Source organism: Erpetoichthys calabaricus, chromosome 16, assembly GCF_900747795.2.
Source record: "Erpetoichthys calabaricus chromosome 16, fErpCal1.3, whole genome shotgun sequence".
NCBI lineage: Eukaryota > Metazoa > Chordata > Cladistia > Polypteriformes > Polypteridae > Erpetoichthys > Erpetoichthys calabaricus.
In genome coordinates this window covers 100162004-100179263 of record NC_041409.2, presented here as the reverse complement: position 1 = coordinate 100179263, position 17260 = coordinate 100162004, and the positions used below count along the sequence as shown (strand labels likewise).

At 46.1% G+C, this 17260-nt stretch overlaps 1 protein-coding gene across 10 annotated transcripts in view; it reads right to left on the bottom strand.

Annotated features, from left to right (window-relative positions):
• Positions 1-8039: 8039 nt before the first annotated feature.
• hectd1 (HECT domain containing 1) overlaps positions 8040-17260 on the bottom strand; it is a 98541-nt gene continuing 89320 nt past the window's right edge. For all 10 annotated transcript variants that reach the window (XM_028821341.2, XM_028821346.2, XM_051919997.1 and 7 more), the window contains 3 exons: positions 14529-14679; positions 12119-12263; positions 8040-8962 (listed from right to left, as the gene is read on the bottom strand). In XM_028821341.2, the coding sequence (XP_028677174.1) occupies positions 8825-8962; positions 12119-12263; positions 14529-14679 (434 nt within the window). In that variant the 3' untranslated portion in view covers positions 8040-8824. The remainder of the gene's footprint in view (positions 8963-12118; positions 12264-14528; positions 14680-17260) is intronic.

The following is a 17260-nucleotide window of genomic DNA, read 5'->3' as shown; positions in this document are numbered from 1 at the left end:
TACAGCGGCGTGCAAAGGTTTGGGCCCCCTTGTTTAATACGTCCGCTAACCGTCAACAGTTAAGGAAGCAAACAGTGAAGCTGTGATACTCGCCAAAGGGGGTCTTACTAAGTACTGAACATGTCGGGGTCCCAAACTCTCCGTTCAGCTCCTTTACATTTGTGTTTTGTTCCTGTGAATGACGGAAATAAAAATGTAATCTGCTTAAACTAATGAAGGTGTGTGTCGTCTTTAAGTTCACTTCACTATCCACAGAAACAGACATTTGAAGTAAGGGGGCACACACTTTTGCACACGCTATTGGAGTGAAATGGCAGCTTTAGTATCCTACTGTGGTTTTCTTATTTTTCTGTCCTCCTCCTCCTCCTCATCACCATCTTTGCGAGTATCAGAAACCCACAAATCGCCATCACAGATACCAAGGTGCCTAACGACGTCTCGACGATTACCACTTTGAAATGGCGACGTCATTCCTTCTCAAACCCGACCTCACAGCTGGACCTGAAAGCAGGAGGCTTTGTGACGACAACGACGTCTCGCGTCCGACTCTCAGGGTGCACACATCTCACTTTCTGCGTCATTCCTAGAAGAGACTCGGACAGGCACCCTGATTATTGACTTCCACCAAACCAAAGAACCTCAAGGAGCAGAGGTGGGGTGGACACTGCTACAGGTACTTGGGGGTCCACATCAGCGATAAACCTGTCTGGTCTCGTAACACAGAGGAACAACAGAAGAACAGGCAGAGCAGACTTCATTCTTAGGACGGGCATGGCGCTCCTTTAATGGCGCTCGTGGTGGCCAGTGAGGTGTGCCAGGCTGACCAACGTCACTTCAGGAGAGTCCCACCAACTCAGAGACGATTCAAATGGGAAGCCCGCTGGATGAGGGGAGAATGAGAACAAAACCGATGGCCACTGTGAACAAAGACACAGCAGCATGGAGGACTTTCAGCCAACGAAGTGCGTCAAGAAACCCAACAGTACCAGGCCTGTATAGCGCCTTAACGGGGCTTCACTCATCTTTAACAAAGTCTCCAGTTTTCTTGTTTTTAGTAATTCTTGTGTGTATTTAAACTTTTGTATGAAGCTAAATTTCCCCCTTGGGATAATTAAAGTACGATCTATGAAAGTACAAGCAGTTAAAATTGAACCAAACTGCTGATGAAGACTTGCGATCTTCAGAGTGGCAGAGCTTCGTATAAAAACTCGCACCGTGGAGCGCTGTCTCCTACTTGAGTCCATAGCCCTCGACCGCGTTTTATTTTGACCTCCGCTTGATTAACCCGAGTGTCTCGGTGAAGCTTCCCTGTGCTGTCGTTTACTAGTAGAAGATCTCTGTCTCAACGCCATGCCTTTCACGCCGTCTCTTCTCGCACTCCTTCAGCCTGCTGACATTCTTACTGTAACCTTGATAACTTGAAGATGTGCACTTCGGCCATTTTAAAGCACATCAGTGGTGCAGGCCCTGCGACAGGTCAGAATTAACTTGAGTAACTACCTAGAAAACACATTAGACTACGTCGACATTACACAACTCGTAGAAAACACGTTAGACTACGTCGACGTTACACAACTCGTAGAAAACACGTTAGACTACGTCGACGTTACACAACTCGTAGAAAACACGTTAGACTACATCGACGTTACACAACTCGTAGAAAACACGTTAGGATACGTCGACGTTACACAACTCGTAGAAAACACGTTAGACTACGTCGACGTTACACAACTCGTAGAAAACACGTTAGACTACGTCGACGTTACACAACTCGTAGAAAACACGTTAGACTACGTCGACGTTACACAACTCGTAGAAAACACGTTAGACTACGTCGACGTTACACAACTCGTAGAAAACACGTTAGACTACGTCGACGTTACACAACTCGTAGAAAACACGTTAGGATACGTCGACGTTACACAACTCGTAGAAAACACGTTAGACTACGTCGACGTTACACAACTCGTAGAAAACACGTTAGACTACGTCGACGTTACACAACTCGTAGAAAACACGTTAGGATACGTCGACGTTACACAACTCGTAGAAAACACGTTAGACTACGTCGACGTTACACAACTCGTAGAAAACACGTTAGACTACGTCGACGTTACACAACTCGTAGAAAACACGTTAGACTACGTCGACGTTACACAACTCGTAGAAAACACGTTAGACTACGTCGACGTTACACAACTCGTAGAAAACACGTTAGACTACGTCGACATTACACAACTCGTAGAAAACACGTTAGGATACGTCGACGTTACACAACTCGTAGAAAACACATTAGACTACGTCGACGTTACACAACTCGTAGAAAACACGTTAGGATACGTCGACATTACACAACTCGTAGAAAACACGTTAGACTACGTCGACATTACACAACTCGTAGAAAACACGTTAGACTACATCGACATTACACAACTCGTAGAAAACACGTTAGACTACGTCGACGTTACACAACTCGTAGAAAACACGTTAGGATACGTCGACGTTACACAACTCGTAGAAAACACGTTAGACTACGTCGACGTTACACAACTCGTAGAAAACACGTTAGACTACGTCGACGTTACACAACTCGTAGAAAACACGTTAGACTACGTCGACGTTACACAACTCGTAGAAAACACGTTAGGATACGTCGACATTACACAACTCGTAGAAAACACATTAGACTACGTCGACATTACACAACTCGTAGAAAACACGTTAGGATACGTCGACATTACACAACTCGTAGAAAACACGTTAGACTACGTCGACATTACACAACTCGTAGAAAACACGTTAGACTACATCGACATTACACAACTCGTAGAAAACACATTAGACTACGTCGACGTTACACAACTCGTAGAAAACACGTTAGGATACGTCGACATTACACAACTCGTAGAAAACACATTAGACTACGTCGACGTTACACAACTCGTAGAAAACACGTTAGGATACGTCGACATTACACAACTCGTAGAAAACACGTTAGACTACGTCGACGTTACACAACTCGTTTATGTGATCAGAGTGCTAGGAAGAGAGATTGTGAATTTGGCTGAACTGTCCACTAAGGCTACGTTTTCATTTCACGTGGAGCTTTTAACTGACAGTGATGGCTGACCACATTGGAGTTTTTGCGTAATTTACAAAAAGATTCGTCTCCATAAAGAAATGCCTGAACACGGACATGATGAAGACCTCCGTCTACGCAGGGCATGTGCACAAACTCCGTACTGAAAAGCTTGTAACGTAAAACTCCTGAGTGCTTTATGTGTGCTATCAAAAGTATCTGCGCGTGTAGAACTGCGGGAGCACAGAATTCTTCAAGGAGCCGCAGCGACTTGCCAAGCGCATCACATCACGTTAATCCGCCGACTGTGAGACTCTTCAGAACGTGTGGCAGCCATCTGGCCATTAAATAAAAATGTCACAAATTTTAAAGTACCGTATCTACTCGTGGATAAGTTCAGACTTGTATTATTGTACTTTATTGTATTATTTCTGGTATTTTTATGTTGGTCGTATTAAGTCAAATGTGGAAAACTCCCGCTATTGGTCCAAGAGATTACGATATGCTAATGCCCACCTGAGAGAGGAACCACGGGGCACACAGCCTTTATGTTTCTATGTATTGTGCCTACGTGACCACACGGTGAAACCCAAACTATTCTGAAGCGACGTTTACACCGATTTCTGTTTTTTGTATCTCACACCCTCGTACTCCTTTATCGTTAAGAGCATCCGTTATCAACGATCAGAAGAAAATATGAAGCTGGTATGAAGTTGTGAAAGAAATTGGTAATCACTGTGCTGCTGTGACAAAATTCGATGTGTCTGAGAAACTGAAGCGAGATCGGAGGAGGCAAAATTTAAATTGTTGCATTTTTGAACGGGCGTATAAGTCGGGGTCTGATTTTAGGATCGATTTTTCGGGTTTCAAGGCCCGACTTATATGCAAGTATATATGGTAACCAAAAAATAAACCCAAAGTGTTTAGCTCCAAGTTTGTTTGCGAGAGGATCGATTATAAGAGTCCTAACACGACTGGAGCACATCGTGTACCTAACCGAATTGAGACAATAACTGCACATTGCGTCTTATCTTCTCTGTCCTGGGACCTCGTGATGTGTCTCGTTAACTTTACTGCAGGACGTGCTTCTCCTTACCAGATTAACTTTAAATAATACACGCTAATAAATTACAGGCCGTCAACAGAGTTTCTTCAAGTCTGTCACAGGATATCAGCAAGTGCATTGACGACATTGTCACTAAACCCTCCGTTTGCATATATCCTAACCAGAAACCCTGGGTAAATAGGGAGATCCGGGCTAAGCTCAAGGCGCGGACCTCTGCCTTTGGCTCAGGGGACTCTGATGCATACAAAGCAGCCAGATACGACCTCCAGAGGTCCATCAAGAAGGCCAAATGGGACTCCAGGGACAAAGTGGAGTCAAGCTACCACAGCTCTGACACCAAGCGCCTGTGGAATGGACTGATGTGCTGCATCACCGACTATAAAAAGACAAACACAGTTGGTGTTCAGACCACTGCATGTCTTCCAGACGAGCTCAACACCTTCTATGCTCGTTTTGATGCAGCCAACAAAGGACAGGTGCTATATCCTCAAGGGGCCAGTGAGTCTGTCACTCTGATCCTTGAAACGTCTGATGTGAGAAGGTCCTTCAAAAAGGTCAATCCTCGCAAAGCTCCGGGACCAGATGGCATCCCAGGCCGTGCCCTCAGGGCGTGTGCTGACCAGCTAGCAGGTGTGTTCACCAACATCTTCAATCTCTCCCTGAGGCAGTCAGTGGTCCCCACTTCCTTCAAGGCATCCACCATCATTCCTGTCCCAAAGAAACCGGTGGTCTCCTGTCTGAATGACTATCGCCCGGTTGCACTGACATCGGTCATTATGAAGTGCTTCGAGCAACTGGTCAAAGGTTACATCTGCTCCTCCCTCCCTGACATGCTGGATCCTCTCCAATGTGCTTACAGAGCAAACAGATCGACAGAGGATGCCGTTGTGCTAACAATAAGCACTGTCCTCACCCACCTGGGAAGAGGGAATACATAAGTAAAGAACGCTCGGCATTCAACACCATCATCCCCTCAAAACTCGTCTTGAAGCTTGACGACCATCTGCAGATGGATTTTCTCTTTCCTCACAAACAGGCCCCAGGTGGTGAGAGTCGGCAAACACACGTCCTCATCACTCATTTTAAACACAGGAGCGCCGCAGGGCTGTGTGCTTAGCCCTCTCTTGTATTCCTTGTTCACCCACGACTGTGTTGCAAAACACGGCACAAACACCATCATCAAGTTTGCAGACGACACAACCATCATAGGCCTTATCACTGACAACGATGAGATGGCCTACAGAGAGGAGGTGCTGGCATTGAGTAATTGGTGCCTGGGTAACAACTTGTCTCTTAATGTCAGCAAAACCAAGGAGATGATCGTGGACTATCGGAAACAACAAGGCAGAGAACACCAGGCCATCTACATCAGCAGCATAGAAGTTGAAAGGGTTAACAGCTTCAAGTTCCTCGGAGTAAACATGTGGACCCTTCACATAGACACTGTGGTCATGAATGCCAACATCACCTCAAACTTTCACAGGAGTGTGGTCGAGAGTCTGGTATGGGAGCTGCTCTGCAGAGAGTGGTGAAGGCAGCAGAGCACATCACGGGCCATTGAAGACATTTACCTCCATCGGTGCCTGCGTAAGACAAGCAGCATCATAAAGGACCACAGCCATCCAGCACACCAGCTGTTCTCCTTGTTACCGTCTGGCAGATGATACAGGAGTCTGGCTGCTCGGACTACAAGACTTAAGAACAGCTTTTACCAGCAGGCCATTGGACTCCTCAGCACTTCCATTACATGACATCTACATTACAATACTCACACACACACACACACACTCGGAGTACTGACTGGAACGTGAATCTGTACTCATAAAACATTATCTGTGCAGTAACTGTCATTTGTACTTGCTGCTCATCCAACTCGTATTGCTCTGTAACTTCTTTTATACGTACACATTTTATTTTATACGGCTTGTCTATTTCTTTTTATTTTGTAGCTTTATCAGATCGAGGCCGAGTGACTTGTTTTTCTCGTCACACACATCTCATTGTGTTAACCTCCATCTGACAAATAAACCTAAACCTGACTTTCACGGAGCTCTGAATTTTTCAGTACGACGGTTTCTTACAAAACCCCAACCCACAGGTAATTAATTTACTTTTTATGCATTAAAGCCACATTCAGAATTGACAAAGGGACACTTAGCTGGTGACAGGTAAGCAGAATGACAAGTGCCAGCACCTCTCAATGGTCCTGTTCTGTGCAGGATGACCAATCAGGGAAGGGCCTTGAACTAAGCTCGGACCAATCAGAGCGCCACTAGAGTCTCGTTTTGACCCGCCCACATCACAGCACTGGCCAGCGAGGCTGAAAGGCGACGTCCGCATTATTAAAGGGTAACGCGGCGGTGTGACGGGGGGCCTCGGCTCTGGTGGGTTTCAGTTGGTTTACTTGGTAACACATTTAAATCTTTCTTACTGGAGTGACGTCGTTGGGAATTGGGACAGTTTTATGGTTTTTTTATTGCTCCTGCAGGCTTTACGTCACCACAAATCTCTCTGCACGGGTGTTTCGTGTTATTAATTCAATTACAAGAGAATCGGGTTTATTTATTGAGAAGTGCATCACGACTCCAGCATTGTGAGTGACCGGTGGGCCCAAAGCGTCACGTCACCGGCACAGCGTTTGTGTATTCACCCCTCGAACAACTCGAGTCCTTTGCTGTTTCCGTGTTTTATTTCTTGTGATTCACGCCCTAAGCAGGCAGCTTCTCAGTCTTGGAGTTAACGTCTCCCCCGCCATTCCCCGTTTCTTTGGTTTTTGAGGGGGGCTTCAATTCAGATCATTTGTCGTGTGGTGGGCGAGGTAACATGCCAGCAGCATGTGCTCCCAACCTTCTCCAAGCCTTCATTATCGACTCTCATCGATGGACGTGCGTCTCCTGGCGTGGTCAATGCCACTCCCTTTGGCCTGAGGGGCTCGTTTGGAACTACAAAGGCAGTTGGACCCCCGTCAACGCTGCCGTCCAGCCAAGCCTCCTTCGATATTTGTGACCGGCGTAACAGACGTACACTCACTGAGCAAACTCAAAGGAAGTCGAGATGTTTGACTGAGTGAGCAGTAAACGAGTGTCAAGTTACCAACAGCTTGAGGCCGGGAGTCCTGCAGAAAATTCAAAATGTTTCACTGCGGAGACCCCAAGGGACCAACCAGAAGTCAGAGACGCGGTTTCAAAATGTCATAACGTGGGCCAGGTCACAGACGCCAGGCTCCCTGAACGTTCTGATAAAATGGGGGGTCCCTGAGCGTCTCCACACTCCTTTGTTTGAGTCTCCAGCGAGTTTGGGTGCGTTTCACACAGAATTAGGTTTTCGTAGATAACGGAGATGATGAAGAGGATGAGGACTGATCTGACTGATCGGGGTGTGTGTTTGGTGTCAACTTGTACACGTGTGTGTGTGTGTGTGTCTCAGTGTTTAGGGTGAGAATGTCTAAATTACCAGCAGAAGCGTTTCCCACAGCGTGCAGTATTTCAGGTAGTTCGGTTGTCCCTGTGCTTGGTCACATCATATGTCACGTACCTCATGTGAAGCCCCCCAGGATTTGCTTGGTCCTGCTCTGAGACCACCTGTTTATGACGGTCTCGGTTTAGACCCCCGTCTCAGTCCGCACCAGGCTGCGATTTTTTGCGTTCACATCCATCTAACCAAACGACTTCTCGTTTCGGCCGCACAGCGCATCAACTTGTCCCAACTCTTTGTCGTCATCATCTTGCTCTGTCACACACGTCCTTTGTCACCACATACGGTAGAAACGTCACTCGAGTTTGAGTTTGCGTCTCCAAGTGAACTCGCTGTGATAAACGCCCTCCATGTTTTCACGTTTTTCAAATCTGAAGTTGACGCCACAAGCGAGCTGGATAATGAGTTCACAGAAAAGCGTACTTTGCAAACATTTTAATGATTATTTTGGAGCATACACATTTGAAAATAGTTTTGTTTACTTCAAACTGCAACTTGAGTTAAATAAAGTTTTTATAATGTACAAAGAAAATACAAGGAAAGCTTAGCTTAAGTGTGCCTCGCACCTAAGGACCAGTGTTTGTTTCTACAGCTTTATTGTAAAATGACACAGAAGCACTCGGGGGTTTGATCTTCACAGCAGGCGTTCAGGAATCCCACAGGAACAACAAAAGAAAAAAGAACTCATGATTGTTGACCGAAACGAGAGAAAAGGGGGAACGAAACAAAACGAGAAAAACACTCAAAAGTAACGCCACCCGTCGCCCTCGCACTCCTTATGGCTACTCGATCGCAACGCAAGCGGGACTCGGAGCACTTCGCAAACCGTCGGCGACGAGGACCGAACAGCGTGGCGGACAAAGTAAAGACGACGAGAGGACAGAGGAGCCGCCCTGGCGTCCGTCTCACGAGCCCTTGAAGCAGAACACAGTGCTTTGTGTCGTCTTTGCTGGCCGCGTGGGGGGGAGGGGAGGATTGAAAGGGGGGGGGGTGGGGGGGGTGCAGATTATTTCCCAGCACTTTTCAGCAGCAGCTAGTAGTGTTAATGTAACTTTTTTTTTAAAATTTTTTCCCCCCATAAGCCCTGGCGGGAAGGAGAAGTCTTATCAGGGCAGACGGGACTTTTCTTCTGCACACAAACACAACAAGCTTCTCGATCTCCGGTTCAGCCAGCGGTCCATCCTCCTCGAGCAGGGCAGGACCCTTCAGTTCAGATGAAAGCCTTTCTCCATGGTAGCAGCCAGAAGACGCTCCCTCATGATCTCCTCCGACGAATACTCGGGCAGCTTCAGGTAGTGGACGCAGGTGTTGACGGACGGGTAGCTGGCATCTGTGGCATCGACCTGCAAGACAAAGACGCACGTCTGTGCTGAGTGGCTCATCGTGTACAAAGAATAAAGCAGAGGGGGGTACGGGGGGGCACACCTGGCACTGAACTGGTGGCACCTCAAGACTTGAAAATGAACTGGAGCAATCGGACCTGAGAGACGAGCGCCAGTCTGTTAAAAAGTACAGACAGACAAACAACAGAGACATGAAAGACACTTTATAATAGAGAGAGAGCGTAGTTGGCAGGAATGGACATGTGGATGTGAAAGGCGCTATATACAGTCATATGAACACGTTTGGGACCAACTCTCAGCCTACATAATAATTGACTCTCCTTTCAACAATAAAGATAATGACAGACCACTGTTCATTTCCTAGGAGTACTGTGGTGTTTGCCAAATAAATATTTCTAGTGATGCAGTATTTAGTTGTATAAAATTAAATCAAATGTTGAAAACTGGCTGTGCACAAATGTGGGTCCCCTTGTCATTGTGCTGATTTGAATGCCTGTCACTGCTCAATGCTGATTGGTTGGATGAGCTCGTTAACTCTTGACCTTCATAGACAGGTGTGTCCAATCATGAGATATAAAGGGATTTAAGGTGGTCAGTTACAAGTTGTGCTTCCTTCCCTTTGACTCTCCTCTGAAGAGTGACAGACAGCATGGGATCCTCAAAGCAACTCTCAAAAGATCTGAAAACAAAGATTGTTGAGTCTCCTGGTTTAGGGGAAGGCTACAAAAAGCCATCTCAGAGGTTTAAACTGTCAGTTTCAAGTGTAAGGAATGGAATCAGGAAATGGAAGGCCACAGGCACAGTTGCTGTTAAACCAGCAGGTCTGGCAGGCCAAGAAAAATACAGGAGTGGCATATGAGCAGGATTGTGAGAATGGTGACAGACAACCACAGATCACCTCCAAAGACCTGCAAGAACATCTGGCTGTAGATGGTTTATCTGTACATCGTTCTACAGTCCAGACATCTGTATGGCAGGGTGATGAGAAAGAAGCCCTTTCTGCACTCACACCATAAACAGAGTCGCTTGTTGTATGCCAATGTTCATTTAGACAAGCCAGATTCATTTTGGAACAAAGTGTTTTGGACTGATGAGACAAAAATTGAGTTATTTGGTCAGAACAAAAAGCGCTTTGCATGGCGGAAGAAGAACACCGCATTCCAAGAAGAACACCTGCTACCTACTGTCAAATTTGGTGGAGGTTCCATCATGCTGTGGGGCTGTGTGGCTAGTTCAGGGACTGGGGCCCTTGTTAAAGTCGAGGGTCTGATGAATTCAACCCAATATCAACAAATTCTTCAGGATAATGTTCAAGCATCAGTCACAAAGTTGGAGTTACTTATGCAGGGGTTGGATATTCCAACAAGACAATGACCCAAAACACAGTTGGAAATCTACAATGGCATTCATGCAGAGGGAGAAGTACAATGTTCTGGAATGGCCGTCACAGTCCCCTGACTTGAATATCATCGAAAATCAATGGGATGATCTGAAGCAGGCTGTCCATCAAACTGAACTGAACTGGAGAGATTTTGTATGAAGAATGGACAACAATACCTCCATCCAGAATCAGACACTCATCAAAGGTTATAGGAGGACAGCGTCTAGAGGACAAAAGGAGGCTCCACTAAGTATTGATGTCATATCTCTGTTGGGTGGCCCACATTTCTGCACCTGTCTAATTTTGTTATGATGCATATTTCATATTTTCTGTTAATCCAATAAACTTCATGTCACTGCTGAAATCCTACTGTGTCCATAAGGCTTGTCAGATATTAAAAGGAAGTTCAGCCAATGAGAAACACAAATCCAAAGAATTAAGAGCGGCTCCCAAACTTCTTCACAGGACTGTAGTAGATAGATATGAACGTCACTCACTATATGAACTCTGACAGACAGACAGACGGACACTTTATTGATCCTGATGGACAGTTAAGACAGGAGGTGGTGGCCGTCAGGTGGGAGTCACAAAGGGGACACAACTGACCGACTGACTGGTCCTCATCATTTAAAATCTTTATTCTTCTGGCTGCTGGTTACTTCCTTGGTTTTGTTCCATTTCTAAATAATAATTTCATCCTTAACTGTACTGGATGTCAGTATGGGGCCCATTGGGTCACCGCTTGTCCCCAGTACAGAGTGTTCGAGCCCCTAGCGCACACGAAGTGTCAGACATTACAGGGCTGTGGACCCGGGCCTCAAGTCCTGGAGGTGTCGCTCGTTTCAGAATGTCCAGTTGCGGTGTAAGGACTGACTGACTGACTGACCAACTGACCGCCTGTCTGTCTGTCTGTCACCAGTCGTGCTAATCGCCGACAGCAGCCAAGTTGACTTAATGCAGAAAAGTTCATTTGCACCGACGTCCACTTGGCTCCTAGAGAGCTCGCTTGACGGGGCGTACGACTCAGGGTGCAGCGTCTTAGTCAGGCATCATACGAGTTAATTATGTGATGGCCGTCGTTCTTGCAGGCAACGGAGGTGACACCAACACCATTTCCAGGTCATAGGCCAGGTCAGAGCCAACGTTGCCAGATTACCTTGAAGACGACTCCATCAAGAACAGGAAAAAAATCAAAGAGGGAGAAAAGAAAGCAAAGGAGGTAGAAACGCAAACCTGAGCCAGAATGGCGGCTAAACCTAACAAGTCATTAGTGACGCTTACATCAAAGCTGGCCTGGTGTCCCGGACGGTGTGTGTGGTGCCATCGAGAACACGGACAACACGATGTCACCAGGCGCTGCCGAAGAAATCAAACAGCCAACAAACAAATCGGGAAGAACAATGGCGAGACCAACAGCGACACGCCTTTACAGTGCCTCACTGGGATGGCGGCTCGTCTTTCTTTCTGTCACTCTGTTGTTTGTGTCCGTATTTATTTATTTAGTTTATTTATTCAATGAGATCCTAAGTTCATCGACTGACAGATTCCCCCTGAGGTTTGCTTTTTAAATGTTTTAGTTTTCATTCATAATGGAAACTGCGAGGGCGCACTTTGTAATTGCTGCGCTTCAGCGTCGGTGCTGCTTTGCCATTCCTGCTACTTCCTAATATTAAAATCGGTTTTCTTACTTTTCAACGCACTGCCATGACGTCTCATTTTTGTGCCAACTTTACTTTGGTCAGCGCGACCTAAACTCCCCCCCCAGATTACCGTACCTTTCGCACAATGGTGAGCCGGGGGTGAAGGTTGGCCAGTCCCCCAGGTGGTAGGGTTGAACAGCCCGTCGTAAACTGCAAGAAGGCCTTCCGTTCGTCCGATGACATGCTGCAGAGGACCCTGACAAACCGAAGAAATCCAGCACTGCAAGGAGACAAAACGAGACAATCCTGTTAGTTTATCATCGATATGATGGACGCCACGGCACTGCAGGACTCTGTAACAGTGGCTACGGACTTAGTAGGCGCTCTCGTGACTCCACGCGACTACAGGTCAACACGGGGACATCTCCTGTCCTATTGACGTGCACATGGGGACACACGTGTGGACACCGGACTTTCTCAAGTCATCAAACACGTCATCTCAAACAAACCAAGGAGGAGGACTTGTGTGATGCTGCAGGCGGCTTACCGTCACGATCAACACGAGCACAGAAAGTCGACTCGGAAGGGAGGATGAGGAGGAGATTTACAATAAAACAAAGAGATATGATGGCAACCCGTCTCTCCAGTACGTGCGGCTTATTCTGCAACCTTCAACTCCGGGGTGACTGGCAGGTCTTTCCACCAATCAGCTTTCTTCTTTCATGCTGCATGTGCTCCTCCCCTTTTACGTATGCCACTTCATGCCCTCCACGGTACACCTGATGAAACTGCCGCTAAATCTCGCCAGTTTGTTCATTTTTACACAAAGGCCACCTGACAGCTCTGGCAAAATAAGTCGGTCGGAAGCGGCACGGCCTCAAATCGAGGTGGCACACATCTCCTGACTGGCAACGTGTCGGGTTCCTTCTTTATTACAATGGCAGGAAATGAAAAGTAAAGAGAGGGGGCGTCAAGGTTCTGCCCGATGGGCGTGAGACCACCATACTGCCCACTTTTCAGATGGGAGTCGGGAGGTTTTCTTACTGCTCAGCTGACCTGGAAGACCCCAAGTTCACAGCCAGCGTCTCCATGTGACAGTGTGACACCAGCACGGTGTACTGTGACCCCAAACCTATGATCCATGAATCACATCGAGATGTGTGTGTCGTCACACCCCGACACCGCCCGACTTACTCTGGGCACTTCCCACATTAGTGCACTGGGGAATGGCAGAGGGGCTGGGTGGTCTTTTGGCCTTGAACTTCTGGGGGTTTACTTTTTCCAGTATCTCGCTGGCTGAAATTTGTGTTTCCAGTCACCTCCCTGGTCCTCTCACCACAGCACCGGACTCTGAATTTTACCAAAATACCCAACACAGACATGAGGCTGACCAACGGAAAGGAATACGGCAACCAATGGTTACACATTTCTGTGTTACTTACCATGTAGTTTAGGGGGGGTCCCAAAATCAATGTCAAGTTTTAATTCAAAATGGAGTTCAAGTCTATGGTGTCCAACGCTCAATGCCCATGAAAGGACCTCACCCTACTTGTGTTACTTAATCACGTCAAGTCATCCAATCGTATGCTCACGACATCCCAAACACGTGTATTTTTACTGAAGTACTGAATTGTCAACTGCCTCCAGACAGCGTTCTTGTGAACTAAAATGGAACGTGAACTTGAATTGAAGACCCGCCTCTTGCCCCTCATTCATTGGTTACGAGTCCAGGCTGGTAGCAGCTCATTTATTGGCTAATCATGTGATTGACGTGGTGGTGACAGTGCAGAGTTCACCGACAAGATGAGTTCAAGTGAAGACTGAAACTTCCGAGAAAGGCGAGCGAAAACATCCTCAGGCAGAGAGGAAGACGCAGCGCGTGTGTCGGACTTGTGAACAGCTGAGATTCTTCAACAAGCCGCAGAGCAAATCAGCCAAGCAGATCCACGGCCCACCATTCAATAACCCCGAGGTGCTCCAGTCACTGCTCTGAAGACAAAACAACGAGAGGCGGATCTGCCATTCAATCACTCGGCCGCAGCGGAGCACAGTCGCTCACAATGCCGTAATCTAAGTCGTTCATTTATCAATATTTTAGTGAAAATGCGCCCCTTTGGGATGTTCTGAGCAGACGACTGGATGACTGGACAGGCGGATTACAATGTTGTTTGCTAATCTGCCAGAAACCTTATCATCTCACAGTTCTCCATAAAAAAGAGAAGATTCAAAATTGTTCTCGACTGTCACTATAAAGTCCGTGGGTGAGCAGCACATAAAAATAATCATTTTGGGGTGCAGAATTCCTTTTGACAGTAATTTATGTTATTTTTGGCGACTCTTGCATTTCTGTTACTTGTTTATTTGTATTGCGTCTCCAGGTTTTATTTGTTGTTGAGCTTCACTTCTTGCCATTGACATGAACATAAACATTTGCAGATTCCTTCAAGTCGACCCAACGTTCTGGAAAGTTGATCAAAATATTAAAAATGTCCAAAACCTTTCAAAACATTCAACCCTTTCTTTTCAGTATGAGGAAGTCACATACCTGTCACGCGTGTAGCCTAACTTGGGCTCGGTGTAGTTAATTATGTCCTCGGCCGTCCATGATGGCGACTGATTTCCACACAGAATCATCTGCACCTCTTCGTGACTGAAGGAGCTCAGCTTTTCCATGGGAAACACTCGGTTGAAGCCATCTTTAAAAAATAAAAAACAAACCACAAATGTTACCCACAGCCCCCTACAATAAATACTAACGTAATACTTCACTGGCCCCCTCTGACCTGTAAGAACCATTTCTTGCGTGTGGCCCCCCGTTACTCACGACAAGTCAAACGAGCAGACACCACCCATTTTGATCTTTGTTTGGCTCCTTTTCTCTGGACTCCACACTTTTGACATTCTTTACTCCTCCAATCTACCCACACAACACTTCCTTTCATCTCTCGCTGGTCCTGTGGTTTTCTTTCACCACCTTCTCCTCTCTGCTGGCAAATATTTTGAAGAATGTGACATTTTCTTCCAGACGCCCCAACATTCAAATCAGCCAACTCACAATAATTCATAGACAACTGTGCCCTGCTCCCCGAGGGTCTTTCTCCCGATTTACTTTGTCATTTACATTCCTTGGGTTTGCCTGGCACCTTTCTCCACATGTCTTGGCACTGCCCTCTGGTTCTCTCTGCCCAGTCTCAGATGAGGCCGTTTCTCTCTTCCTTTCTGTCTATTATCATCGCTGCTATTCCTCAAACTCTTACTTCTGTTGGACCCTTCACAGCTTTCTCTCTCCTCTCACCAGTGTGAACTGCTCTGTCTTGGCACTCTGGTGACTGAACGACTTCTTGCGTCTCACTGGAAATCTCCCGAGGTTCTTTCTTTTGACCACTGATGATCCTCCATTTTTTAGGTACACTGAGCACCTATTGCAGTAGCCCAAGTCCATCAGTCTGCCTGCCTGCCTGCATGAAACAACTCAGCCCCCCCCACTGTGGAGCAATGATGTTCAAGGAAAATTGTTGAGATAGTTCTAATATTTAACTATCTTGAACAGACTGCACTGTACCGAGTTTTAAAATTTCAAAATGACCCAGTGTAAAACATTGGAGAACTTGTAAACTTGTGCACCTTAAAATGGAGACGCGTTCCGTGTGACTTCAGCTATGAATTACTGTTCTCAGTTTTACCTTGACAGCAGTTACATACACCCACTTGTATATTTTTCCTCTCCAATAGTTGCTACTGATGGCAAACAGATCCCCAGTACAAAAGTTAATAAAAGCACCAGACGACTGCATGCAAGGGTTAGGAAGCTGCTGTCACTGGCTGCTCACGTGCATATGGGACAGCAATCCTCCACTGCCAAGACGAGATGGATGCATACTGAGAAACCTCCACATCAGCTATCAGTTATTCTGCTTTATGAAGCCTTCCCAGCGGCTTCAGCACAAGCAGGAGAGAAGCTGTGCATCGGCACCTCAGTCCACCAGATGCTTTAAATGTGTAACAGGGATGTGAAATGATATTTTCAGAACTGTAAAAGTATAAAATGCAAGCACAGAGAACAAACGGTTATCTAGATCTGAATGAAGGACCCTGTGGCATTTAAGTCGCTGTGCACAGAGCAAATACACTTTTCCTTTGTATTAACCTTTCACTAAAGCAGCCTCACTGCTCCGTCACCCAATAGACTCCAGCTGCAGACGGGACACTCTGAAGCCCCACGCGAGACAACCTGAGGCCTGTAAGACAGCGCCCCTGTCGTCTGCATTCTCTTTATGCCCCGCCCACTCTCATGTATTACCAAAGTAAACATTTACTTAAATACGACGATATGGTGTTACACACGTCGTACAATTCCAAAGCTACAAACTTCGTGTTTTAAAAGCAAGACTTACGTTGTCTACTTCAAAAGGTAAATTAATGTATTATCTGTAATAAAAAACTAACTAACTATTAGATTAGATAAACCTTTATAAATCCCGTGGAGAAATTAAAAAAAGAAATGTAGATTTTTGTGTTGAGAATATTATCGTGTAGTAATGATGACTGAAAGTTTACACGAGGACAGCTCTGACGTAAATATGCTTGTGTAACGAGCTTCTTTTTGCAGGCTTCATGGTGTCTGAGGTGAGCGGATCTGTCCATTGCTGCTGCTGCTGGGCACCATTCCCATTATTTGCGGTTTATAATGACTGACCTGTAATTTAACGAGGGTAACCAGACCTCACCAAGTACAGAAACACCTCGTATGTCACATTGTTCAAGTTTTCAGCAAACTGAGAAAACGATGTCCCTGTAATTAACGATCTCTAGATTTCATTTTTCCTCAGCTTCATGTACACAATATCGTCTTTTATTTTTTTCTTCACAAATCAACACCACCTGCCATTTAAATCACGCAGTTGCAGCATTTAAATCACGTGATTGTAATCTGAAGTTTTCATTGGTAGGCAGTCTTTCCTCATTGGTCAGTGGAGTTGCTAGGTTTGTGTCTTGCAGCAGGTAAACTGCGGAGTACATACGAGCTTCTTCCATCGTACTATGACCAGAATGAAGACATATTTGGCCATCACTATTACCTTGTAACATGAGGAAAGACCTCCTAACTCCAAAAACTAAACTCAGTTTTGCACAAGAGAGACATCAAGGTGACGACGACGGTGACAGTCCTGATTTCAGGCTGTGTGTCCTAATAAATAACTAAAGAATATCAAAATGTTGCGGTTTTAACAGGCTGCCCATTTAATAAAGCAATCCTGTGCCGACACAAACCTCCAT